General features: G+C 43.6%; 1 protein-coding gene and 1 non-coding gene across 2 annotated transcripts in view; one reads left to right on the top strand and one right to left on the bottom strand.

Moving 5' to 3' along the window:
• lrrc2 (leucine rich repeat containing 2) overlaps window positions 1-24,794 on the top strand; it is a 121,338-nt gene that overhangs the window by 33,935 nt on the left and 62,609 nt on the right. The window contains exons 2-4 of the mRNA XM_041185573.1: window positions 7,060-7,212; window positions 14,841-15,078; window positions 16,789-16,945. Coding sequence (XP_041041507.1) covers window positions 7,088-7,212; window positions 14,841-15,078; window positions 16,789-16,945 — 520 coding nt within the window. The 5' untranslated portion in view covers window positions 7,060-7,087. The remainder of the gene's footprint in view (window positions 1-7,059; window positions 7,213-14,840; window positions 15,079-16,788; window positions 16,946-24,794) is intronic.
• LOC121277532 lies at window positions 20,050-20,178 on the bottom strand. Its single transcript, XR_005942904.1, has one exon. It is a non-coding gene; the product is annotated as a U8 small nucleolar RNA (small nucleolar RNA).

The raw sequence follows: 24,794 nt of genomic DNA on the forward strand, positions 1-24,794 counted from the left end.
CCAATATGTGGATGATACATTTGCTATATTTAAATCTGCAGCTGCGTGTAATAATTTCCTTATATGTCTTAATGGGCTCCACCCTGCACTTAAATTCACCTTTGAAATGGAGCAGTCAAATAAACTCCCCTTCTTTGATGTACTAGTTGAGAAATTTGCCAGAGGATTCTCTACCATAGTCTACTGCAAGCCTACCTTCACTGGTCAACATACGCATGGGATTCTTACAGTTACATGCGCTATAAGATTGGTCTTATTGGCAAACTTGTAAATAGAGCCTGAGCCATTTGCTCCCTTTGCAAGCTTGATGCTGAAATAGGGCACATCAAAGGCACCCTGCAGGATAATGGCTGCCCTGATCAGATCATTTCACACTGTACATCACGAAAACTCATGTACAGGCCTAAGGCTGTCACTTTCGACCCTGAGAAGTGCCCGGTCTACCTCAGGTTAACCTGGATGGGCAAGGTATCTCAAAAATCTGAGCAACAGGAGAAGCTAGCTGTTTCACACTGCTTCTGTGCAGTAGCAACACGAGTGGTATTCACCACTAACAGGATGCTGCTGTCAAGCCAAAAAGACATTCTGCATATCAAACAAATGGGTAACGAGGTATATGAATTTCAGTGCCAGTGTGACGCAAGGTATGTAGGCCGTATGTCCCACAGACTGGCAGATCAAATCAAACAGCATGTCCCAACTGTTGTTCACAACGAGCATGGTATGGACGGTACCCAACCAGCCCATGCCTGCAAAACTCAAAACACAGTGTCCAGCATTAGATGTGATTCCATGATTGGACAACATTTGCTGAATAATCCTGTGTGCTAAGAATTACGCTGACAACCAATTCAAGATTGTCAGTCGGGCTTGCAATGTGGTGCATTTGGATATACTGGAAGCTACTGTCATGAAGCTATTAATGCATATAATATTATTGGAAAATATTTTTCTCTTAAAATAGAGGTTTAGTTGTGGGTGTGTCTTAATTGGATTAAAGCCAGGTAGTCTGAGTGCTTTGATGTGTACTAGTTTTGATATGTAAGAGAGATAGACTACATTTGCATTTTTTGAAGAGCATTCAAGAAGTGGGGTGAATTCTGGCACCTAGCGAGCAGAGAGCAAGCAATGTTTATATTGCTAATAAAAGTTGGTACTATGAAAGGGATTTTATTAGAAATGGCCGGTGATACAATGAGAATTTAAATTCAATGAGCTGTGCTAGGTATAACTTCAGCAGTTTTATGTGTGTAGAGCAGAGGCAATGTGAGATCAAAAGCAGCAGCAAGCCTCCAAGTGTCTCCACAGGAACTAGAGTGAAAAGAACCTCAAACAAAAACAGAATTACCTGGAAAAACTCAGCAGGTCTGGCAGCATCGGTGGAGAAGAAAAGAGTTGACGTTTCGAGTCCTCATGACTCTTCAACAGAACTAGGTGAATCCAAGGAAGGGGTGAAATATAAGCTGGTTTAAGGTGTGTGTGTGTGTGTGTGTGTGTATGTGTGTGGGGGGGGGGGGGGGGGTGGAGGGTGGTGGTGGTTGGGTAGGGGGAGAGAAGTGGAGGGGGGGTGTGGTTGTAGGGACAAGCAAGCAGTGATAGAAGCAGATCATCAAAAGATGTCACAGACAACAGAAAAAAAGAACACATAGGTGTTGAAGCTGGTGATATATATCTAAACGAATGTGCTAATTAAGAATGGATGGTAGGGCACTCAAGGTATAGCTCTAGTGGGGGTGGGGGGAGCATAATAGATTTAAAAATATTTAAAAATAATGGAAATAGGTGGGAAAAGAAAAATCTACATAATTTATTGGAAAAAACAAAAGGAAGGAGGAAGAAACAGAAAGGGGGTGGGGATGGAGGAGGGAGTTCAGGACCTAAAGTTGTTGATTTCAATATTCAGTCCGGAAGGCTGTAAAGTGCCTAGTCGGAAGATGAGGTGTTGTTCCTCCAGTTTGCGTTGGGCTTCACTGGAACAATGCAGCAAGCCAAGGACAGACATGTGGGCAAGAGAGCAGGTTGGAGTGTTAAAATGGCAAGTGACAGGGAGGTTTGGGCCATTCTTACGGACAGACCGCAGGTGTTCTGCAAAGTGGTCGTCCAGTTTACGTTTGGTCTCTCCAATGTAGAGGAGACCACATTGGGAGCAACGAATACAGTAGACTAAGTTGGGCGAAATGCAAGTGAAATGCTTGTCCCTACAACCAAACCGCCCCCCTTCACTTCTCTACCCCCACCCAACACCCCCCCACACACACACCTTAAACCAGCTTATATTTCACCCCTTCCTTGGATTCACCTAGTTCTGTTGAAGGATCATGAGGACTCGAAACGTCAACTCTTTTCTTCTCCGCCGATGCTGCCAGACCTGCTGAGTTTTTCCAGGTAATTCTGTTTTTGTTTTGGATTTCCAGCATCCGCAGTTTTTTGTTTTTATGAAAAGAACCTCATTTTGAATTCGTAAGGTGAAATGCTTTGCCTGGTGTTTAGTTAAGTTTATGGGTTGCTGTTGCCTTAATGGAGATTAGTTTGGGAATTTGTTAAAAGTTATGATCATAGTAATTTGTAGCTATGCGTGTATATTTAACTTGTGTAAATTAATAAAATGTTTAATTTAGCTTAATATAAAACCTCTGGAGAACTGGTGGTATGATTCCTGAATTTAGAGTTGCATCTTAAACATAACACTTAAAATTATAGGTTATGACAGTTGTTTAAAGTTTAAAAAAAAAACTCAGCTTTACCAACTGCTTGGTCATATCACTACATATATTAATACACAGGGCCCTGTTCTTTGCAGACAGAAAGAACATGTACACACATTGCATTTGTTTCAACTAAACAAAATAAGTGACAGCCATTCGCTGACTCAAAGCAATGCCTTGACCAATCACGGTCAAGCTGCCTGGTTTAAATTTTAAACAGTACTTGGCAGTTAACTGTCAGTCACCATCACTGGTGGATTCTCCATGGCAATGCCTCTACCAACTAGAGTCCACTTGCCAACCAATCAGCACTCTCTTCACATACAGTATAAACTGTTGTTTTCCCCTTATATTGGTATTCATCTGAAGTGTCCTGATGAAGGCTGGACAAAAAGCTTTGACATGTCTCTTTTTTAAGCAATACTCAAGTTCCATACTACCCAATGACTATTAAAGATAGAAACAAGCACATCCAAAAGGCATTTGATAAAGTGCTACTTAACAGGCTTTTCAGCAAAGTTGGTGCTCTTGGTATAAATGGGCTGATTATATGCTGAAGGTAGGGTCCCCACACTGCAGTGTAAATGCTGGGAATGAGCCTTGCTCACATTAATTTTTTGGCTGACAGACTTTTAATTATTTTGAGGAGGGACTTCTGCCCCTCTTCAGGACAAAGTCCACCTCATAGAGCTGCTGGCCAGTCGGAAGTTGACAGCTATGCAGTGGCAGCAGTGCCACTGGGAGTGGTGACCTCTGTCGGTACTGTAGCTAGGCCAAGGAAGAAGCATTCGGCAATGGACCCAGGCCTAAAGCTAAGCCTGGAATCTTGTCGGTGTAATGCTGGCAAGATCCAGAGAGGGGAGTTAGGGAGGTATGGAGTCATGTTTGTGACTGGATTGTGAGGATGGAACTAGGGAGGGAAAACTGTGGCGGGTGGCAAAACTGCCAATTGGGTGCATCTCCCACCACTCATTAAATCTGAGCAGCAGTGGATTGAGGCCCTTAAGAATTTCCCACTTAATGTTCTCAATTGGACCACAGGCAGGCAGCTCACCCGAAGCCTCCCATGCTGCTTGTAAAGTCACAGCGGGGGCGGGAACTGGTATGGCTGGGCTGGCAGTGGGCATGCTGCCGATGGCACGATGCCCTATTTTATGGGTCCACTCACCTATGTTCGCACCCCTTGGTGGCCTGTAAAATCCACCCAAAGTGACAGGAGCAATCTGGATACAAAATTGACTGAGTGACAGGAAATAGAAAGTAGCAGTGAATGGTTGTTTTTCGGACTGGAGGAGGGTATATAGTGAAGTTCTCCAAGGATTGGTGTTAGGACACCTGCTTTTCTTGATATAAGTTAATGACCTAAACCTGGGTGTACAGGGCACAATTTCAAAATTTGCAGCAACACAAAACTTAGAAGTATTGTGAACTGTGAGGACAATAGTGTTAACTTTAAAAAGGACATAGACAGGTTGGTGAAATGGGCAGACAATTGGCAGATAAAATTTAATCTGGAGAAGTGTGAAATGAATCATTTTGGTAGGAAGAATGAGCAGAATGACATCAATGTTAAATAAAAGGTACAATTCCAACGGGGGTATGGGAGCAAAGGGACAATTGGGTATTTGTACACAAATGACTGAAAGTGGCCGGGCAGGTTGAGAAAATGGTTAATAAAGCAAGTGAGATCCTGGGCTTTATTAATAGGGGCACAGAGTACAAAAACAAGGAAGTTATGATAAACCTGTATAAAACACTGGTTCAGCCTCAACTGGAGTATTGTGTCCAGTTCTGGGCACCACACTTTCTGAAGGATGCAAAGGCATTAGAGAGGATGTGAAAAAGATTCACGAGAATGAGTCCAGGGATGAAGAACTTCAATTACTGGGGCTGTCCTGCTTGGAGAGGAGAAAATTATGTATTCAAAATCATGAGGAGTCTGGACAGAGTAGATCGGGAGAAACTGTTTACATTGGCAGAATGATTGAGAACCAGAGGACACCGATATAGGTGATTGGCAAAAGAAGCAAATGTCAACATGAGGAAAAACCTTTTTACACAGTACACACACACTGGGATGCACTGCCTAAGAGTATGGTGAAGGCAGATTCAATTGAGTCTTTCTAAAGAAAATTCGATAATTATCTATAAAGTAAAAAATTGCAGGGCAATGGGGAAAAGACAGGGAAGTTGGTCTAGGTGAGCTGTGGGGAAGTGGGTCTAGGTGAGGGCCGACATGTACATGACAGGCTAAATGGCCTCCTTCTGTGCTGCAAACATTCCATGGTTCTATGATTCTAAGCACTCCTTCACTGCGGACCAGGTAGGCATGCATTGCCAGTGGTTGTCAAGGTTAACATCAATGGAGGATCACCCCTGGTTCTCTGTCTTTCCCTAGAGTTGTATCTTCTCTTCTCCTGTAAGGAGCGGTAGTAGAGAGTTATGAGTATGAGAAAGGAAATGTGTTGAGAGGAAGGAATGACATTATTTGTGGAGGGTGCCCGTGAGGCATTGGTGTGAAATGGCATTAAAATGAGTCTGAGTGTCAGCGGTGGCTATTCAGCTGGGTATGCGAGCAGGTGCCTGAAGGGAGAGGAATGAATGGAGCTGCAAGTGTGAAGATCTGAGAAGTGCAGTACTGGATAATGTGGAGAATTCAGAGTGTGGTTGTTGACACCTGAAAGTGAGATGCCATTCACCTTTCCTGTTCTCTTGGAGTACTTGATTCAGGTTCAAGGAACCATATCCCTACTGCTCACTTCCTCATCCATTTCCATCCACACACGGTTTGAGAGGCTGGCCTCTTCTTCCTATCTTTGGGGAACATCACTTCACTTCCGTCCCTCAGAATCTGCAACAGGACCACCAGAGAAGTGTTAGAGCCCTGGCAGGGAGAGTTGCGGGGTATATGCAGGAAGTGGAGTGCACGGCCTTCCCTGGTCTCTTTTCCAATCTTGTGGTTGTTGAAGACTCAGGAATCAATGTACAGTTCAGTCATGCTCACTCTCCCTGAGGTTTCTTTAACTGGAAATCTCTCCTTTGATAGATGCAAGTCATCATCATGCTTACCCTCTGTTAATGGCTGGGAAATCTGAAACCAGGATGCTAATATCTTGGCTGAAGTAGCCACAGCAAAGCCCGCTTCATTGACATACAAGTTCCCAACTCACTGCTGGTCAACTGCCCCCACCCAGCCCCTCCGAGTGGGCTTCTTATACAAAAGCCCTTGGTGATTGTCTTACAACATGTTATATGACAAGCTTATCTTTGGTCCAATGATTTCTGTCTCATTCTGATCTAAACTTGCAGTATAAATCAGAATCGGGGCTTGAGCTAGTTCTGGAGTGAAACCAGGAGGGGCTGTAGCAAGCTGTGGTGTCATAGCATTTCAGTTAGACACAGCATGGAGAGTAATCCAATGTTGTTGTAAGTTCAAATTGGCAAGATCTGTGCAGAAATAAGAAATTCCCAAGTAGAAAAATCAGGGAAAAAAAGCTATGACTCCGATTTTTCAGTCAGTGGTGAAATGACCACTGTTTATAAAAATCTACAAATATCTGTGACACAGATTTCACCTTTCCTAACATTAACTTGAATCTGGTCCTATGTCAAGGGGATCGTGGGGGAATTAGCAAGAGCAATCAAGCAAGGTAAAGAGCTAAACATATTGAAGAATTCTCACAGGCAACAATCAGGAAGTAAAATGAACGATTATCGTTCATTTTACATAAATGTTACAGAGCATGAAATAAAGATTGGGATACACACATTAGAAGCTGAAATATCATAAACAACCTTTAAAAATAATAATTTATATTCTATTACAAAACTATGGAATTTTTAACATAATGGAAAAAATTGACATTACACAAATATAAAATTGTTTTCCAGGTCCAGAGAAGAGCTTCAACAGTAGGTATGACTTGGTGCATGGTTAAAAACTTAGTTACACTTTATTAACAATGTGTAAGCTCTATGGGTTTTTTAACAGTGATATCACAGTGTAAAAGGGTAAGTTCTCATCAGTTCAGTAATTTCTATTTGCTTTCCATCTGTGCAGTCTTTAACAGCGCCCCCCTCTGGGGGAATGTAGAATCACTGACAGCAACTTCTGAATTCCCATGTTTAACTGCACATATGTGGACTCCCGAAGTTGCTATAAGTTTCAGATGAGTGGTGATGACGAATGCTGACAGTTTCACCGACATTACTACTACAAAATCTGAGCTTATAGTTCTGTATTTAACATAACTTTCAGCTAACAAGTAACTGTGAGATGAACTCAAATTCTGTACTCATAACCAAGTTGTTTGTAGCTTATTCTTTTTCTAACTGTAGACTGCTTAATCAACAGAAATAAAGAAGTAGTGGACGACGCCAAAATGGCTCCTGTTGTTATTGTTTTTGATTTGTCATCTGTAAGAAGCCTTTGGGAAGGAAGAATAATAAAGCATAAAGATCGACAGAGAAGAGAGAGAGAAAGACAGGAGAAAAGTGCATTAACAAAGTAAGTTGTGTTCATTGTTTATACCAAAGCAATTCAAGGACCAAAAATACTAACCATAAGTCTAAGTTCCATTCTGCTTAAACAATGTGCAGGTTGTTTGTTAAAGTAAATTTAATGGCAACCTATTCATAAACTGCATCACTGACAAAAACATACACGTTTGTATAATCTCTTTCTGATAATGGTCTTAAAAAGCTTAATGTTTAGAGTTTTAAAAGTGTTCATAAGCTGTGAAAGACAACATTGGTTCATAATGGTATCAGAGAACTTTTGTTTACCAATATTTTAAGATGTGATCAGAGTAATTGAATAAGACCCAAAAATGGGTACAGGGATCCCAATATGCAATTAAGTTCACCCATTCATGGTAATGCAGGCAGCAACCAGACTTTGTGCTGCCAAGTAACTTAAAAGATAACTATCTTACTGCTGAGTGCCTTCACATCTCAGCCAGCATCCCAGTTTGTGCAAGGCTGGCCTGCACAACTTAAAGAAAACCTGCACCTCTTAAAGGGTGGGTGCATTCTGGTTGGAGGAGATGATGGACATGGCTCAGGGAAAACATCTGACCTACAAGAAGAGTGAATATGGTGCTACGGTGGAGGGAATGTTCTCCCAAGGTTGTGACACAGCAGTAGAGGTCTTGTTGCTGGAGGTGGACAGGAGGAGTTATGTCCTCTATCCATGTAGAACCAGGGGGCTCTCTAAAGAAGGAACAGATAGCCATTATAATCAATGCCAAGGACCTGGATGCAATGCTATTAGAAGTTCAATGAGCTCACATGGCTGGTGTAGGTCAGTGAATACATCTTCAAATATCACATCCTTATAAATGAAGCATTAGCCTCATACATGTTTCCATTCACCACCCTGATTTCACACGACTCATACTTGATATTCATAGCTTCACCTGACCCTCACTCATGTACCAGTGCTGCAAATTTCACGTCTGCAATCTCAAAGCTTGCACACACTGCTAATTATTCAACAATGACAAGCTCATCACACAAATGCATTGCACCACACTTCCCTCTCTATTGAAGGGCAAGGTAATGCAGAACTGTAAGCAGCAGCACCTAGCCAGTGAGGGTCAGGATGGTTGCATACTCACCTTGATGGGGAAGATGGTGCTGGAAATTAGGAAATCATTGGAGAGGCCATGGCTAGTTTTAGGGCTGAAAACATTGAAGATGATGGTATGTTCCTACCTAATCCACCTCTTCACATATCCCTTTCCGCTCAAACCACCATCTCCTCTTTGAGTCCCTAGCTGCAGATAATCGAAGTATGCTCCTCTTGCTTTGCCCTCCTTCCCCCATTGCATCCTGACTCTCGTGCCTTTCTCCTGTCAGATACCCAAGATCTGCCACCTAGCCAGGCCGTGGTATCAACATGAAATCCAAGAGAACTAAGAGACTGGCTGGCCCTAGATCACACATTCACAGTCACCAGCTCAGATACTTGCACTGTGAATACTTCAGAGGGTAGCATAGAGGATCGATATAAAAATAGTATGCAGAATCTTACTGACTTAGTTTTCACGGGATGTCAGGACCATATCCGAGTTGGCAGTTCAATCCTGCTAGAAGTGGGCCTTCAGCTGAATTGTACAAGAGCCTCCTCTGAGATTGGTGTCCAATTAGATGCAATGGGCAGGAGCAGCAGTCAGAAGCCTGATGAAGGCTGATTGTTGAAAGGGACACTGGCAGCAGGTACAGTGGTTGAACTCTGTCGTAAACAGCAAATTTGCAGAAGCAAAAGGAGGAGTGAGATGGATGCCAGAAGTGGAAAGGTAGCCCATGATTCATGGACATGCCACTTAATAACATAAGAACATAAGAAAGAGGAGCAGGAGTAGGCCATTCGGCCCCTCAAGCCTGCCCCACCATTCAATAAGATCATGGCTGATCTGCCCCAGGCCTCAACCCTTCTTTTTGTGCCAGCTCCTCATAACCCTCAACTCTCCCGATATTTCAAAAATCTATCTACCTCCTCGTTAAACACTTTCAGTAATCTAGCCTCCACAACTCTCTGGGGTAGAGAATTCCAGAAATTCACTATCCTCTGAGAAAAGAAATTACTTCGCATCTCAGTTTTAAATGAGTGTACCCTTATTCTGTAACTATGTCCTCTAGTTCGAGATTCCCCCACTAGTGGAAGCATCTTCTCAACATCTATCCTGTCAAGCCCCCTCAGAATTTTGTACATTTCAATAAGATCACCCCTCATTCTTCTAAACTCTAATGAATAAAGGCCTAACCTGTTTAGCCGTTCTTGATAAGTCAACCCCTTCATCCCAGGAATCAGCCTAGTGAAGGTCTTTTGAAGAGTCTCCAATGCCAGAATATCCTTTCTTAAATATGGGGACCAAAACTATACACAGTACTCCAGGTGCAGCCTCACCAACACCCTGTACAATTGTATCAAGACTTCCCGATTTTTAAACTCCAACCCCCTAGCAATACAGGCCAAAATTCCATTTGCCTTCTTAATTACTTTCTGCACCTGCATGCCAACTTCTTGTGTTTCATGCACAAGAACACCCAGATCCCTCTGTGCTGCACTTCTTTGGAGTCTCTCTCCATTTAAATAATAGTCTGCATTTTGATTCTTCCTACCAAAGTGCATGACCTCACACTTTCCTACATTAAACTCCATTTGCCAAGTTTTCATCCACTCACTCAACCTACCTATGTCCCCTTGCAGATTCCTTATGTCCTCATCACAACATGCCCTCCCACCTATTTTTGTATCATCTGCAAATTTGGATACATTACACTCTGCCCCTTCCTCCAAGTCATTAATATAGATAGTAAATAATTGAGGCCCTAGGACTGATCCTTGTGGCATTCCACTAGTTATGTCTTTCCAACCTGAAGAAGATCCATTAATCCTGACTCTCTGTCTTCTGTGTGTTAACAATCCTCAATCCATGCTGATATATTACCCCCAATACTGTGAGCTCCTACCTTGTGCAATAACCTTTGGTGTGGCACCTTATTGAATGCCTTCTGAAACTCCAAATGCACTACATCTACCAGTTCCCCTTTATCAGCTCTGCTTGTTATATCCTCAAAGAACTCTAGCAAATTTGTCAAAAATGATTTCCCTTTCACAAAACCATGCTGATTCGGTTTGATTGTGTTAAGGTTTTCTAAATATCCTGCTATTTCTTCCTTAATAATGGACTCTAGCATTTTCCCAAAGAAGGATGTTAGGCTGTCTGGCTTATAGTTTCCTGATTTTTGTCTCCCTCCCTTCTTGAACAGAGGTGTCACATTACTGGTTTTCCAATCCGCTGGGACCCTCCCATAATCAGTGAATTCTGGAATATTTTGACCAATGCCTCCACTATCTCTGCAGCCACCACCTTGGATGCAGGCCATCAGGTCCTGGTGACTTGTCTGTCTTTAGTCCCATTAGTTTGTCACATACTTTGTCCCTTGTGATAGAGACTGTTATAAGATCTTTCCTCTCTTTAGCTCCTTGCTTAAAGACATGTTGGAAGTTGTGAGGGTATAAAGGCACATTCCCTTTCCAGAGGATGACATGAGGGGGCCAGCCAGCTCTGGCCTCACATGACCCCATGTAAAGACACAGCCTTAATGTCAATACAGCCAATCTCTCAATTGACTTCAATAGAATGATACCAAGTGCCTCTTGCAGTAAACTATCCAAAGTACTTGTTTCAAGGAGTTGTATCCATCACTGCTAGCTTTACATTTTGGCTGGCACATTCAATGCCCTTATAGTGCTGCAATGAAGGCAGGTTGCACCCTCAATTCCACTCATTGTGCACTCACCATCCTTAACTTGCTGCATTGCCAACATGGTGTTTGATCCATGCAGTGTTGGACAAGTGTCATTGCACCCATAAAAATGCTTTGCACATTGACTGGCCTGCCAGAAAGCCCTGATGTTTTGTCAAGGAGCATGGAGGAGTCTGACTTCAAATTGGCACAGGGCTTCAGTGTGATTTGGACAAGCTGAGTGGGCAAATGCATGGCAGATGCAGTATAATGTGGATAAATGTGAGGTTATCCACTTTGGTAGCAAAAACAGGAAGGCAGATTATTATCTGAATAGCTATAAATTGAGAGAGGGGAATGTGCAACAAGACCTGGATGTCCTCGTACACCAGTCGCTGAAGGTAAGCGTGCAGGTGCAGTAGGCGGTAAAGAAGGCAAATGGTATGTTGGCCTTCATAGCGAGAGGATTCGAGTACAGGAGCAGGGATGTCTTGCTGCAATTATACAGGGCCTTGGTGAGACCACACCTAGAATATCGTGTGCAGGTCCTTATCTGAGAAAGAATGTTCTTGCTATAGAGGGAGTGCAGCGATGGTTTACCAGACTGATTCCTGGGATGGTGGGACTGACAGATGAACCATAGAACCATACAACCATAGGAGGAATTGAGTCGGTTAGGATTATATTCGCTAGAGTTCAGGAGAATGAGGGGGGATCTCATAGAAACCTAAAAAATTCTAACAGGACTAGACAGGGTAGATGCAGGAAGGATGTTCCCGATGGTAGGGGAATCCAGAACCAGGGGTCATAGTCTGAGGATACGGCGTAGACCATTTAGGACTAAGGTGAGGAGAAATTTCTTCACCCAGAGAGTGGTGAGCCTGTGGAATTCGCTACCACAGAAAGTAGTTGAGGCCAAAACATTGTATGTTTTCAAGAAGGAGTTAGATATAGCTCTTGGGGGCGAAAGGGATCAAAGGATATGGGGAGAAAGCGGGACCAGGCTATTGAGTTGGATGATCAGCCATGATCATAATGAATGGTGGAGCAGGCTCAAAGGGCCAAATGGCCTAATCCTGCTCCTATTTTCTATGTTTCTATGTTTCTTGCAGAGCTTGGAGCCTTTGCAGCTTGGAAGCGGTGCCAATTCCTTGAGAACACTTCCAGACACAACCGTGATGCAGGTTTGATGGCAGATGTCTCAACTTCCAGTGCAGCACAAGCAGATGCCTTGCAACATCTGAGTGCTACAGTGGAAGTTCAGACTGTGGCCATACCAATCTCATACAATTTGATACCATGTAAGCGCAACTTGCTGCCATGCAGATTCGGACTGCTGCCATCATGGATGTTGATACAAGTTCTTAAAGGGGCTTATAGAGTCTCAAGGTATTCCAACAATCTGTCCTCCAACTTGCTAGGGTTGCTAGGAATACTGAGACACTGCCTGGGAGAGTGGCAGTGGACTGTGGAACCTGGACCTTCTGTCCTCCTTAAGGGTGATAGGTTTTGTTCACCCACCCTTGCCTCTCCACTGCCTTTGCTGTTGCCTGTCAGCCAGCCCAGGCTGCTGCCCCCCCATGCCAAGGTGGTGCAGTCCAAAGTTGGGCCTTTATTGCCAGACATGCTCAAGAGCATCCTCCAAGACCATCTGCATTTTCCCCCACTGAAAGTCAGCTGCCTTCCACCAGCCAGGGTGCAGCCTCTGCATAAGAACATTAGGCCAGGCAAAGACACCCAAAAGATGGGCACTAAAGAAATACACATTTTGATTATTGACTTTTGTACTGAATGTTGAATGATTTGTTGGATAAAGTTGGTTTGGAATGGTAGTTTTGTGGTAGTGTTTACTTCAGCATTGTAGCCAAGAGGGCACTGTGATAGTCAGTGACAGAGGGAAGTTAAGGTGTCAGACTGTTTTGAAATGGGAAATTGGAGTTTCATTTACTGGTACCACAATCAAATGAGCCAATCACAAACAGCAGTCAGAAAGGGCTGTTTGGCTGCCTCCTCCTTCCCTCCTGCTTCTCCTTAGCTTCTTACCATACACCTGGCGGCAAGGGCTGTGCCCTCATAATGGCAATGTTGAACAGGAACCAGCACAACATCGTGTAATCCAGCAAGTACTTCAGTGCTTCTCCAGAGGCAACCAGTCAGCAGAAGTGCTGCTTGAGCACCCCAATGGTCTGGTCTATGCTGTTTCATGTGAGATTATGGCTTATTATATGCATGTTGCCCATGTGTATTTGGATTGCATATCAGAGTTATGAGCCATTGTCAGCAGATAGCCCTTGTTCTCCAGCAGCCACCCTCTGGTTTGACACGATGGCTCAAATACTAACAGTCAACAGATTGTCGTAGAATAATTGCATCATGACTACAGCCAGGATAGCAGGCATTCACCTACATACTGTGCTGTGCATATTCTTGCCAATTGTATATACAGGGAGTGGAATAATTTGGGTTGTAGTACATCTATGCATTTAAATGTAGCGCCCACAAAACCATGTGATGGTACTGCACCAAGCCCGCAATCCTGGCAAAGTCACATGCTTCTCTCTGCTCAGAGAGAATGTTATGTATTTCTCTCTCCTACCATTAGGAGCATCAGTAACCTCCCTTATACAGCAGTGGATATTTGGGAGATTTTGAGATGTTGCCTTCTCCACACTGGAAAGATCCCATTATGAAGTAATTCATGGCCATGGTCACCTTCACTACTACTAGCAATGCCCTACTCTAAAACTACAGGTTCATTTGCAAAAGATGGCAGATTTCAGTGAGCACCTCATTCTTAAAATGGAGTTTTCGCACACACTGCCTTTCTTAGATCAAGGTAAGAGATATGCTTTTTGGAGACCCTGGGTAGATAGGGCCTCATGCAAAAAGCCCTTCTGCCCTCTTCCTTCTCACTCTGTCCTCCTTTGTGTTGTCTGTGCTCAATCTCCCTGCTCTGTTGCAGGCCAAAGGGAATGGTCCACCGTGTGCAAGACCACACCCTATAAACTTCACCAATGTAAAGCATCACTAGAAAGTACACAGCAGTTCTACAAACTCAGAGCGAACCAGTAGAAATGAATTAGCAACTAACCTGAATGTGGTTGACGACCCTTTGAAATAGTGCTGGTGAAAGGGTCCTTACTGCTGCTGAACGCATGTTCAGCTGTGCATGTTTAAGAGAGTGTTAGCTGGAGTAGTGAGGCCAAAAACAGCAGCGCTGCTGTGAATTCAGCATACTTCCAAAGCACATTCCTTATGCCTGCGCCAATGCCCTCACCAAAGTGGCATGTGGCACAGCCTGCACCCAGAGTGACCAACCGTCCCCTGTTTTACAGGATCTGAATCCGCTGTTCCCTGTCCCAGGCTGCATGGTGCCAGAACACAGTTTGTCCTCTAAGTTGGACCTTTAAATTTTGTGCATGGTCGGTACCTGCTCTCCTTCCCTTTGCATTAAGACCCCTGAAAGCTCTGGCAGCAGCCCCTCACCACCACCCTCCCACCCTCCTGCACCACCCACCACACCCACACCCCCCACCCACCCCCCCCCCCCCCCCCCCCACACACACACACGCACGCACACACACACACACACACACACACTCACACCCCCCCCACCCCCCCACCCCCGCCCCAGTCTGGTGCTCTCACATCTCCAACAGCATCACCTCACCTATACAGAACCCCATGCAGGCTGTTCCTTCATTTTCTCCACAAGAAGGGAGCAGACAGCAGAGGCATTGTTTTGGCATCAAAACAGCACCCATAGCACACAAACTGCAGATGCTACAGATATGAATTTTATGGCCATGATTTTGAATTTACACAAGTTTGTTGCTTAATACGTAAAATCTTATGTCACTTTATCATTTCTTATATAAGGATTAATGAGGAGTGGACACTGAGACTTGAACGTAGAAGAAGAGCTATCAACAACTATATTCAGCGGAGAAAAGATCAGTTGAATGTTAAGGTGCATGTTCGAATGAACCATTTAACTAATGCTGAAAAGGACACTCAGCTCATTGAATGCGGAAACCTAATTTTACCAGAATGGAGAAAGGATGTCATAATTGAGGAGAAAAAATTTATTTTTGAACTGCAAGGAATGGAGTGGAAGGTTTGTGTAAAATAATTCTTCCTGTTAGAAAATACGCTAATTATATTTTTAGAACTGGAGTGTGGTAACCAAAAGAAGTTTGAAATCTAGGCTGGACTAAATGAATGAAAGTCTCTTTGGCTCTAATTGAAGTAGAGTAGACTGAATCCAGTGTTGACTCTGTGCCAGCCACCACAAAACTGCTCATAATGTGGCAGTGAAATTTATACTCAATCAGACAATATCAAAATAGTGTCACAGGGCTGTAATCTACCAGTTGGGTTAATACACATGTTGGTTCAGAGTAGAGTTAGTTTTATATCTGAACATAGTTTATGCTATGTTCTTATGCTGTGCTAGATGATGACGATTGATGCCTGACATGGGAACATGCTTTGTTCCTCAGACATGACATTCATCACCTTACTAAGCACAAAATTCATTCATTCAATAAATAAGTATAATCAAATGGGAACTGAGATGTGTAGATAGTTGCCGGAAACAAATGAATCATGGTCTCAAGGCCACTGCAAGCAAAACAGGCAACCCCACCAATGCTCTCGTCTGGGTTCACAAAGTCAGGTCTCTTAAGTAATTAGAATGCATTCCCTGCATATATTGGTCTAAATACATTGAACTCACTAATGGGAGAGCTGGATGGAGAGGATTCAATTGAGATATCAGGTGCTATCTCTCCACAAGGTCGAGTGGGAAAATTTAAAAGGATTATGGTCAGTTAAAGATAAGTACCAACAGCAGCAGGGGGTGTGGGACATTCCCACATATAGAGGATTGAAAATGATTTAAATATTTTTGATCTTTTCCAAATGCTGTATAATTTGACTTTCCAAATACTGTATAATTTGAATTGTGGGTGGGAAGGTGGAATACCAAAAGCAAGTGTGGGTGAACCCTTAGCTGAAGCACAAAAATGATGTCTGTGGGCAACTGATGAGGCAAAGCAGCTCTCAAGTCTTTTTAACATCTGGAAAAGTGGATATGCTGCCCTATGTGGTGGATGCAAGGAAGGTTTGTCCTGTTGGGCTCTCCAAGTCAATTTCCCATAGGCAGGAGGTGGTAGATATAGTTAACTTTGTGAACATGGTGTGACCTTACCACATCCATCCACCCTGGCATCTTTCGCCTGTACTGTCTCTGCTGGGATAAAATCAATCCTAAGTGTCTCACATGGAAAGTAGCTAAAGGAAAACATAATCATATTGGTTCAAAAATAAAACAAGAACCCATAACTAATCGGTATTAACTCGGTGATGCTGAATGGCTCTGATATGAGTACTATCTAGTGAGCAACTGATAAACATAAAAGAAAATAAACATAACCAATAAAGGATCAATAAGTGGCGCAATACCAACAAATGAAAAAGCTCAAATTTCTTTCCAATTTAATTTCAGAGTCACTATGTTGAGTTCTCACTGAGCCTTGGAAATATGCGGATAATGAAAGAGCTGCTCTTTGCATTCACAGATCACAGATCATTTTTAGGTTCCAATAGGCAACCTTTGAAAAATCTAACTGTTTGGCTGGGGAATTTATGAACAAAATTGATTTATTTGTCACCTATGGTAGGTATGCTCTAAAAGGTTACCATGGCAAAAACTTCAAAATGATTTTAAACGTTTAAAATGATTTGTAATGTCCAATTTTGTTGCCAAACCAAACACTATGGAAATTTTGCTTTGCGACGTGATTGTATCTTGTTTTTGCTGCAGGAACTTCCTGAAACTTTAAAGGAAAAGAGTTATCTTAAAGAGTGGCATATTAAGAAAACAAGTATAGAAATCATCCCATCCTTTGTGGTCATCTTCCAGGATCTGATTGTGATGGATTTATCCCGGAATTGTTTAAAGGAACTTCCAGCTGAAATAGGTACTCGTGGTTTCTATTGAATTGAGAATCTGTGCGCTTGAAATTGCTACTGAAGTCTCATGTTTTCACATTTTTGGTGCCTGTCCTTTAAAGTATGATTTGCTATTGCACAGTGGGCAATGAAACCTATCCTTTTGCATGGAGCACTCCAACATAATTCACTAACACTGCAGTAGGTATGAATCATTCATGGAGTGATATGCATGTTCCATTACCCAGCATATTACATTCTGTTCATTTTATTCATCATAGCAAAAAAATGTAGGAGCAGGACAGCAGAGCAACTCCAGCTTTCTCAATGGAGATCTCAGATGCTGAGAATTCAATACTGCCTAGAAAACCTAGAGGAGTATAGAAAGTGCAGGGGTGAAACTATAAAGGAAATTAGGAAAGCAAAGAGAACGTTTGGGAATGTTGGATCCAAAATTGGCTTAGTGACCAGAAGCAACAGGTAAAATGATTCATGATGTTTTTGTGACTGGAAGGCTATTTCCAGTGAGGTTCTGCAGGGTTCAGTATTAGATCCCTTGCTTTTCATGGGGGAGGATTTTTCCCTCATCAGGCGGGGTCAGCGGGGGCGGTCGGAAAGCCAACCACCGCCCGCGATCAGGGTTGGACCGCAATTTCAATTAAGACCTGCCCAGCATGAGTTACGCGCGGCAGCGCTCAGTGCTGTCTGTGTGATGGGAAGAAGGGTGAGAGCGCAAGTTCGCGCATGCGTGCAAGTGCACGCCGGAAAAGCTCCGAGGCACAGAGCTGCCTCAAGGAACTGAAGAGTTTAAAACATTAAAAATAAAGATTTGTGAAATATTATAAAACATGTCCCTCATGTGTCTCTGTCACATGAGAGGGAACATGTTATTAATGCCATGTTTTAATTTTTATTTAATTTTTAATAGCTGTTGGAAACCTCATCCTGCCCGTGGATGAGGTTTGCTAAAAAGTCCAAAGGCCGATTGGCCTTTTCGCCTGCCCGCCCACCGTAAAGTTGGATGGACAATGAAAAGTTTCATTTAATTAATTTTTTAAAGGCCTTAATAGGACTTTTAGTTGCGCCGCCAACTCCTGCACGCCCGCCGACCGAAATATCACACGAGTGTGCAATGACGTCGAGACACTCACCCGACATCATCAGGCATCATTTTACGCTCAGTCAGGTCAGGCACACGCCTGCCCAACAAGCATTATATTCTGGCCATGGTACATTATTTAGACTTAAATGTAAGGGTATGATTAAGAAGTTTGCAGATGATACAAAAATTGGCCATATGGTTGACAGTGAGAAGAAAGCTGTAGACTGCAGGAATATATCAAAGGACTGGCCAGATGGACAGAAAAGTGGCAAATAGAATTCAATCCGGAGGACTGTGATATGATTTTGGGGTGTGCGAACAAGGCAAGGGAACACACACTAAATAGCAGGTTACTGAGAAGTGGTAGAGGAGGATCTTAGGATACATGTCCAAAGATTCCTGAAGGTGGCAGGACAGGTAATATAAGGTGGCTAAGAAGGTGTACGGGTTACTTCCCTTTATTAGCTGAGGCATAGAACATAAGAGCAGGGCTAGAATTGTATAAAACACTAATTTGCCACAGCTGGAGTACTGCATAAAACTCTGGTCACCACGTTACAGGAGGATATGATCACATGAGAGAGCGTACAGAGGAGATTTCCAAGGATGTCATTGGAATGGAGAATTCTAGCCATGAGTTAAGATTGGAGAGGTTTGAATTTTTTTTGGAATAGAGGAGGCTGAGGGCAAATTTAATCAGTGGATAAGATTATTAGAGGCCTGGATGGATGAATAGGAAGAACCCATTTTTGTTAGCAGATTGTCAGCAATCAGGGGGCATAGATTTAAAGTAATTGGTAGCAGGATTAGAGAGGTATTGAGGAGGAATTGTTTTCACCGAGTGTGGTTGGGGTCTGGAGCTCATTGCTGAAAGCATGGTAGAGGCAGAAACCTTCATCGCTTTAAAAAAAAACACTTGGATATGCACTAGGAGTCCCATAACCTCCAAGGCAACAGACCAAGAGTTGGAAAGTGGGATTAGGCTGGATAGTTCTTTTTCAGCTGACACAAACACGATGGCCCAAATAGCCTGTGCTATAAATCTTTCTTTGTTTTTCCATGTAAATGTTTATGATTCTATGATCTGTACCACAATTCCATGCTTCCATAAAATAATGTTGAGCAGAAGCCAAGAGATTTTCCAAGGTGGTTAGGAAAATTGGAATTGCCAGTCTCTGTGAGCTGTTCTTGGTGTGGGTTACAGAGGAAGTTATTGGAAACTTTGGAAATAGGCCCTGAGGCCTGAACCACAGCCAAGGATTATTTCATAAGGATACTTTATGGGGAAGTTGAATGAAAAATAAACAAATAACAGCCCTCTTAGAACAGTATCAGGGGTTAAGGGGGTTAAATTGGTGAGGTGAGGGCTGAATTGGGATTAGCGCCAGGGTCAAAGGACAAGTTTTCTGAGCACATGCTGCCAGGAAAAAGCAACACCCACAGACCATACATAGCTGGAAACCAGACAGGCACTGCCTGGCAATCTCTTGGGGCTTTTGGGGTGGCTGCTGAGCTCCCTGTCGACAATGTGTATTAGGACTTCAGGCTTTCGGGGTTTTTGTCTGAGCTTTGATGATCTCAAGTCTGTTCTCAAGCATTTTTTGACAAAGAGTCAGGGTTCCCTCATTGAGGCGAGGCTGAACTCTTCCTAGGCTGGGTTTAATTAAGCATGGACGGGGCACTCCCAGTAGGATTTGTGCTACCAGGCTTCTCCTGAACAATCCAAAGAGTAGTGGGAACAAGGAAGACTACAGGAAAACCTGCCAGAAACCTAGGTCCTACTGCCTCATTGACATTTGCATACATTGGGTAGGGAGTGTGTAATCACTGACAGTCTTTGCATTGATTGGGGGAGTAGGGGAAGAAAGGAATATGCAAGTAGGGGCTGTTAAATGGATCCAAGCCAGATGATGAATTGTGAAACAAGAGACAGATCTTTTCCTTGATAGTGGGTTTATTCACAGGATGCAGCATTACACATCTCTGCCTCCTAATTAATAACCCTGAGTCCCACTTTCTTTTTATTTTTTAATCAGAATGGCCCTGAGGGAGTGTTAATTCCTCAAGGGTGGGAGCTAGTTAATCACCGGCTCATACCCTCCATTCATCATGTTCTGTAACTCCAGAAGGAGCAACAGGTAAGGTGCTCTCAGTTTTTAATCAAACAATGCCCATCACCTGTGTATCTTTAACAATACAATCAACCAACCGTTAACAGGGGCAAGTCCCGCTACCTAGTTGTACCTCATTTCCTGGCAGAAATATAGGGGAAGATCTAGTCTAAGGACTCCAAATAAAAGAGATAGTCAACTAGATAAGCAACTGCTTGGGTTATCTTCACTAAGACGTCTGATTAACACTTGCACGATTGGAGAACCTCCTTTGCACAGGGAGTGGTTAGAACATGGAACAAGGAGTAGTTGAGGAGAATAGCATAGATGCATTTAAGAGAGAAAAGAATAGAACAGTATGCAGATAAGGTTAGATGAAGTAGGGTGGAAGGGTGTTCTGTGGAGCATGAACACTGGCATAGACAAGTTCGACCAAATGGCCTGTTTCTGTGCTGTAAATAAATTTGAAGTCAAGTGTGGGCTGGCTACAAATCTAAGTGGCTTCTTTCCCATTTGCTGCTTTGGAATTTGTTTTATTCTTCATGTGAAGGCAAGTTGACTCACTAGAGTCTGTGTGGTAAAGGTACTCACCCAGTGCTGTTAGGGAGGAGGTTCCAGGATTTTGTCCTAGAAACAATGAAGGAACAATGATATATTTCCAAGTCAGGATGATGTGTGACTTGAAGGGGAATGTGGAAATGATAGTGTTCCCAGGCGCCTGCTGGTCTTTGCCTTCTAGGTGGCAGATGTCTTGGTTTCGAAGATGCTGTTGAAGAAGCCTTGGCGAATTGCTGTAGTGCATCTTTTTAGATGGTACACACTACAGCCACAGTGTGCTGGTGGTGGAGGGAATGAATGTTGAATGTGGTGGATGGGGTGTCAACCAAGTGGGCTGTTTTGTCATGGATGGTGTCGAGCATCTTGAGTGTTGTTGGAGCTGCACTCATCCAGGCGAGTGGAGAGTATTCCATCACATCCCTGACTTGGCCTTGTAGATGGTTTCAAGATCATAAGTGCGCATTTTAAGGATCCCTTTAAGTAAAATGTAATTGGAGTTGAAGTTTAGCTTCAGCTATAATTACTGGTGATAAAAGGGGGGTGGTAGAGGCAGGAACCCTCACAGCATTTAAGAATTATTTAAATGAGCACTTGAAACGCCATAGCACACAGGGCTATGGGCCAAGTGCTGGAAAATGTGAGTAGAATAGATAGGTGCTTGATGACTGGCATGGACACGCTGGGCCGAAGGGCCTGTTTCTGTGCTGTATAACTCTATGATTCTATGACTTTGTGGTGGAAAAGTTGGAAGTCAGGAAGCGACCTGTTCTTGTAGTTACAGTATTTATGTGGCTGGTCCAGTTAAGTTTCTGGTCAATAGTAACCCCTGTTTGGAGAAGTGCCATTGTGCAAAGTGGCCATAGGCTGCCATAGTCATGTGATTTCTGATGTCATCCTTGGTGTATAACGGCTTGAGAGCAGAAGCCATTTCATCCACCAATTGGAACATGGTGTCAGGAGTGTGCAGCTGAACTTGCATGGATTTTGATTGTTGTAAGAGAGCCAGCAGCTGTAAGAAACTGCAGAGCATCATTAAAACTTCAGTCTGCAACTTTGGTCACTAGGTAAGTCAGTACAGCTTTGGATATTCTAGTAGCTGCTCCTATGGGGATGAAGTGATTGCCCAAGATGGCATCTAGTACAAAGGAACTAGAGATATTATCCCTAGGAGATGAGGAAAGAGATGCTGAAGTGTATCAATGCAAACCATCAAGGAATCAAGTCTAGTCTGAGGAAGGCAAGAGAAGTGCTCTACTGGCCAAACATGAGCAATGAGATCAAGGACCATATCATTCAGTGCAGTGCTAAGCTAAAGACTCATGATGACTCAGACAGACCATGAATGAAGCTTGGAGTAGATCTCTTCATTCTCTTTTGAACTGACTATCTCGTCACCGTTAACTATTATTCAGACTACTGGGAGTTAGACAAACTGATGTCAATGACCACCAGTGAGCTTGGAGAATGCCTGAAAGCACACTTCATTGCTATTGCATCCCTAACATTGTGGTGAGTGACAATGGCCCTCAGTTCATGAATGAAGAATTCAGGCACTTCATAAATGATTGGGAAATTCAGCAGTATACATCATCTCCCCACTATACCCAGTCAAATGGAAAGGCTGAGGCAGCAGTGAAAATTGTCAAAGGGATCATCAAAAAATTGAGTCAATCCAATACAGATGTGTACAAGGCAATACTAGAGTGGAGAAACACACCTATTGAGGGCATGGAAAGTAGTCTAGTTCAGCAATTAATATCAGGCTGCATCCAAAATACTCTTCCAATAGCTAAAACACTACTGAGGCCAGAAGTGGTAATAGGTGTGAGTGCCAAAATCCAAATGAAATGACAGGAAGCCAAATTTCACTTTAATAAAGCTGCCATCATTGCCAGAGCTGAGCACTGGAGACCCAGCCAGAGCGCAAAGATTCAATGCTGTCAGCAAAAGTTAGCCCACTTGACAGCTTGGGACCTGTGAAGAGGAGTGGTCATCTCAATCATACGTGGTGAATATGATTGGTGAATAGAACTGGAGAAGCTAATCCTTCACAGCAGACAACTGATGAGGAAGATGTGAGTTCACCAACTGCACGAGGAACTGGGTCCCAGAGGTCACCGTTCCCCAACAAGGCAGTGGACCAGCAGCAACAATTACTAAGGTAGCAACACTCACCATGGAAGTGAAATTCCCAGGAGAGGCCTCATCACCCCAGGAATGAGCAGACACCAGATGAATGATGAATAACAAGCTGCATGCATGCCATTAGAAAACCTGAATGCTTTAAAGATTATGGCTGGGATTTTCCGGCTCCGTCGCAGGTGGGACTCGCCATGGGCATGGTGGCGTCCCACTTACAAGTCCATTGACTTGCTGCAGGAGATCCCGGTGGCGGGCGGGTGCGGTAAATCCCACCCAGTGTGTGCAATGCATGTGTAGGGACAGACGAAAGTGGGTCAGACTAGAATGACAAGCTTTCTGTAAATACATGATAATTTTCATCATAGACCATAGGCAGGATTTTTCGCTTGGCGTGTGGACGCGCGCCCGACACACCCAAGTGTGAAATAAAGCGCGTTGACATCGGCCATGCGTGCCGACGTCAACGCGCACTGTCACGATAGTTCGGTCAGCGAGCGCGTGCCGGAGCCGGCAGTGCACCCACCAACAATTATAAGGCCTATTAAGGCTATTAAGTTATCAATAGTGCTGAATTTTTCACTGCCTGTTCAATCTAATGGTTGACAGGCAGGTGAAAAGGCCAAGTGGCCTTTGCATTGTTTAGGAAACCTCATCCATGGGCGGGATGAGGTTTCCTAAAGCAAGTAAAATAAAAAGTTTATTCTTGAATTAAAAACATGTCCCTGCTCATGTGACAGAGTCACACGAGGGGACGTTTTATGACATTTTAATTTTGTTCATTAGTTTTTTTAAACAGTGCTTCATCTCCCTGAGGCGGCTCTGTGCCTCAGGGAGATTGAAGCGCTCTTCTAGGCCCACTTGCCCTCCTCCCCCCGCCCGCACAGGCAGCTCTGAGCGCTGCTACTCGCGTTCCACGCTGGAAGGGCTTTAATTGGCCCGCCTGCGTAAGATCACGGTGCAGTGCCGATTGCAGGCAGCAGCCGGCTTCCTGACAGCCCCCACCTGCCCTCACCGAGCACCCCCCACCAAGGGCAAAATTCTGCCCCATGTATGTGCCTGACTTGCAACTGCTACTGATAGTGTATGCAGGTTTTTTACATGAAAAGGGGGATGTTTGGAGAAGTGCTTTTGTGCAATGTGGCCATAGGTTTGGCATAATCATGTGCCCTCTGATATCATCCTTGGTATACAAAGGCTTGAGAGCAGAAGCCATTTCATCCCACCACTTGGAACAACCCATCCCAAGCCTTGGTGGAGAACTTGATGATGGTAATGCCATTGACTGTTGTCAAGGAGCGGTGGTTAGATTTTCTCTAGTTGGAAATGGTCATTGCCTGGCATTTGTATGATGTGAATGTTACTTGGCACTTATCAGCCCAAACTGAATGTTGTCCAGGTCTTGCTGCATGCGAGCAGACTTTTTTCATTATCTGAGGCGTTTTTACTAGAACTGAACACTGCAATGATCAGCAAATATTGCCACTTCTGATCTTATAATGGAGTGAAGATCATTGATGAAGCAATGGAAAATGTTTGGGCCTGAGGAACACCTGCAGTGATATCCTGGGAATGAGATGATTGGCTTCTGATGCTCACAGTTATCTTCTTTTAGGTAAGGATGGCTCCAACCAGTGGAGAATTTTCCTCCCAATTCCTTTTGACTTCAATTTTACTAGCACTCCCTGTTGACACACTCAGTCAAACGCTGCCTTGATGTAACGCAATCACTTTCACCGCACCTCAGAAATTTAGCTCTTTAGTCCATGTTTGTAATGATGTCTGGAGCCAAGTGATCCTGCTATAACCCAAACTGAGCATCAGTGTGCAGGTTATTGATGAGTAAGTGCCACTTGATAGCACTGTCAATGACATCCTTCATCACTTTTACTGATGATTGAGAATAGACTGATGGGACAGTAATTGCCCAGATTGGAATTGTCCTGCCTTTTGCAGACAGGACGTACC

This window comes from Carcharodon carcharias, chromosome 4 (genome assembly GCF_017639515.1).
Source record: "Carcharodon carcharias isolate sCarCar2 chromosome 4, sCarCar2.pri, whole genome shotgun sequence".
Lineage (NCBI taxonomy): Eukaryota > Metazoa > Chordata > Chondrichthyes > Lamniformes > Lamnidae > Carcharodon > Carcharodon carcharias.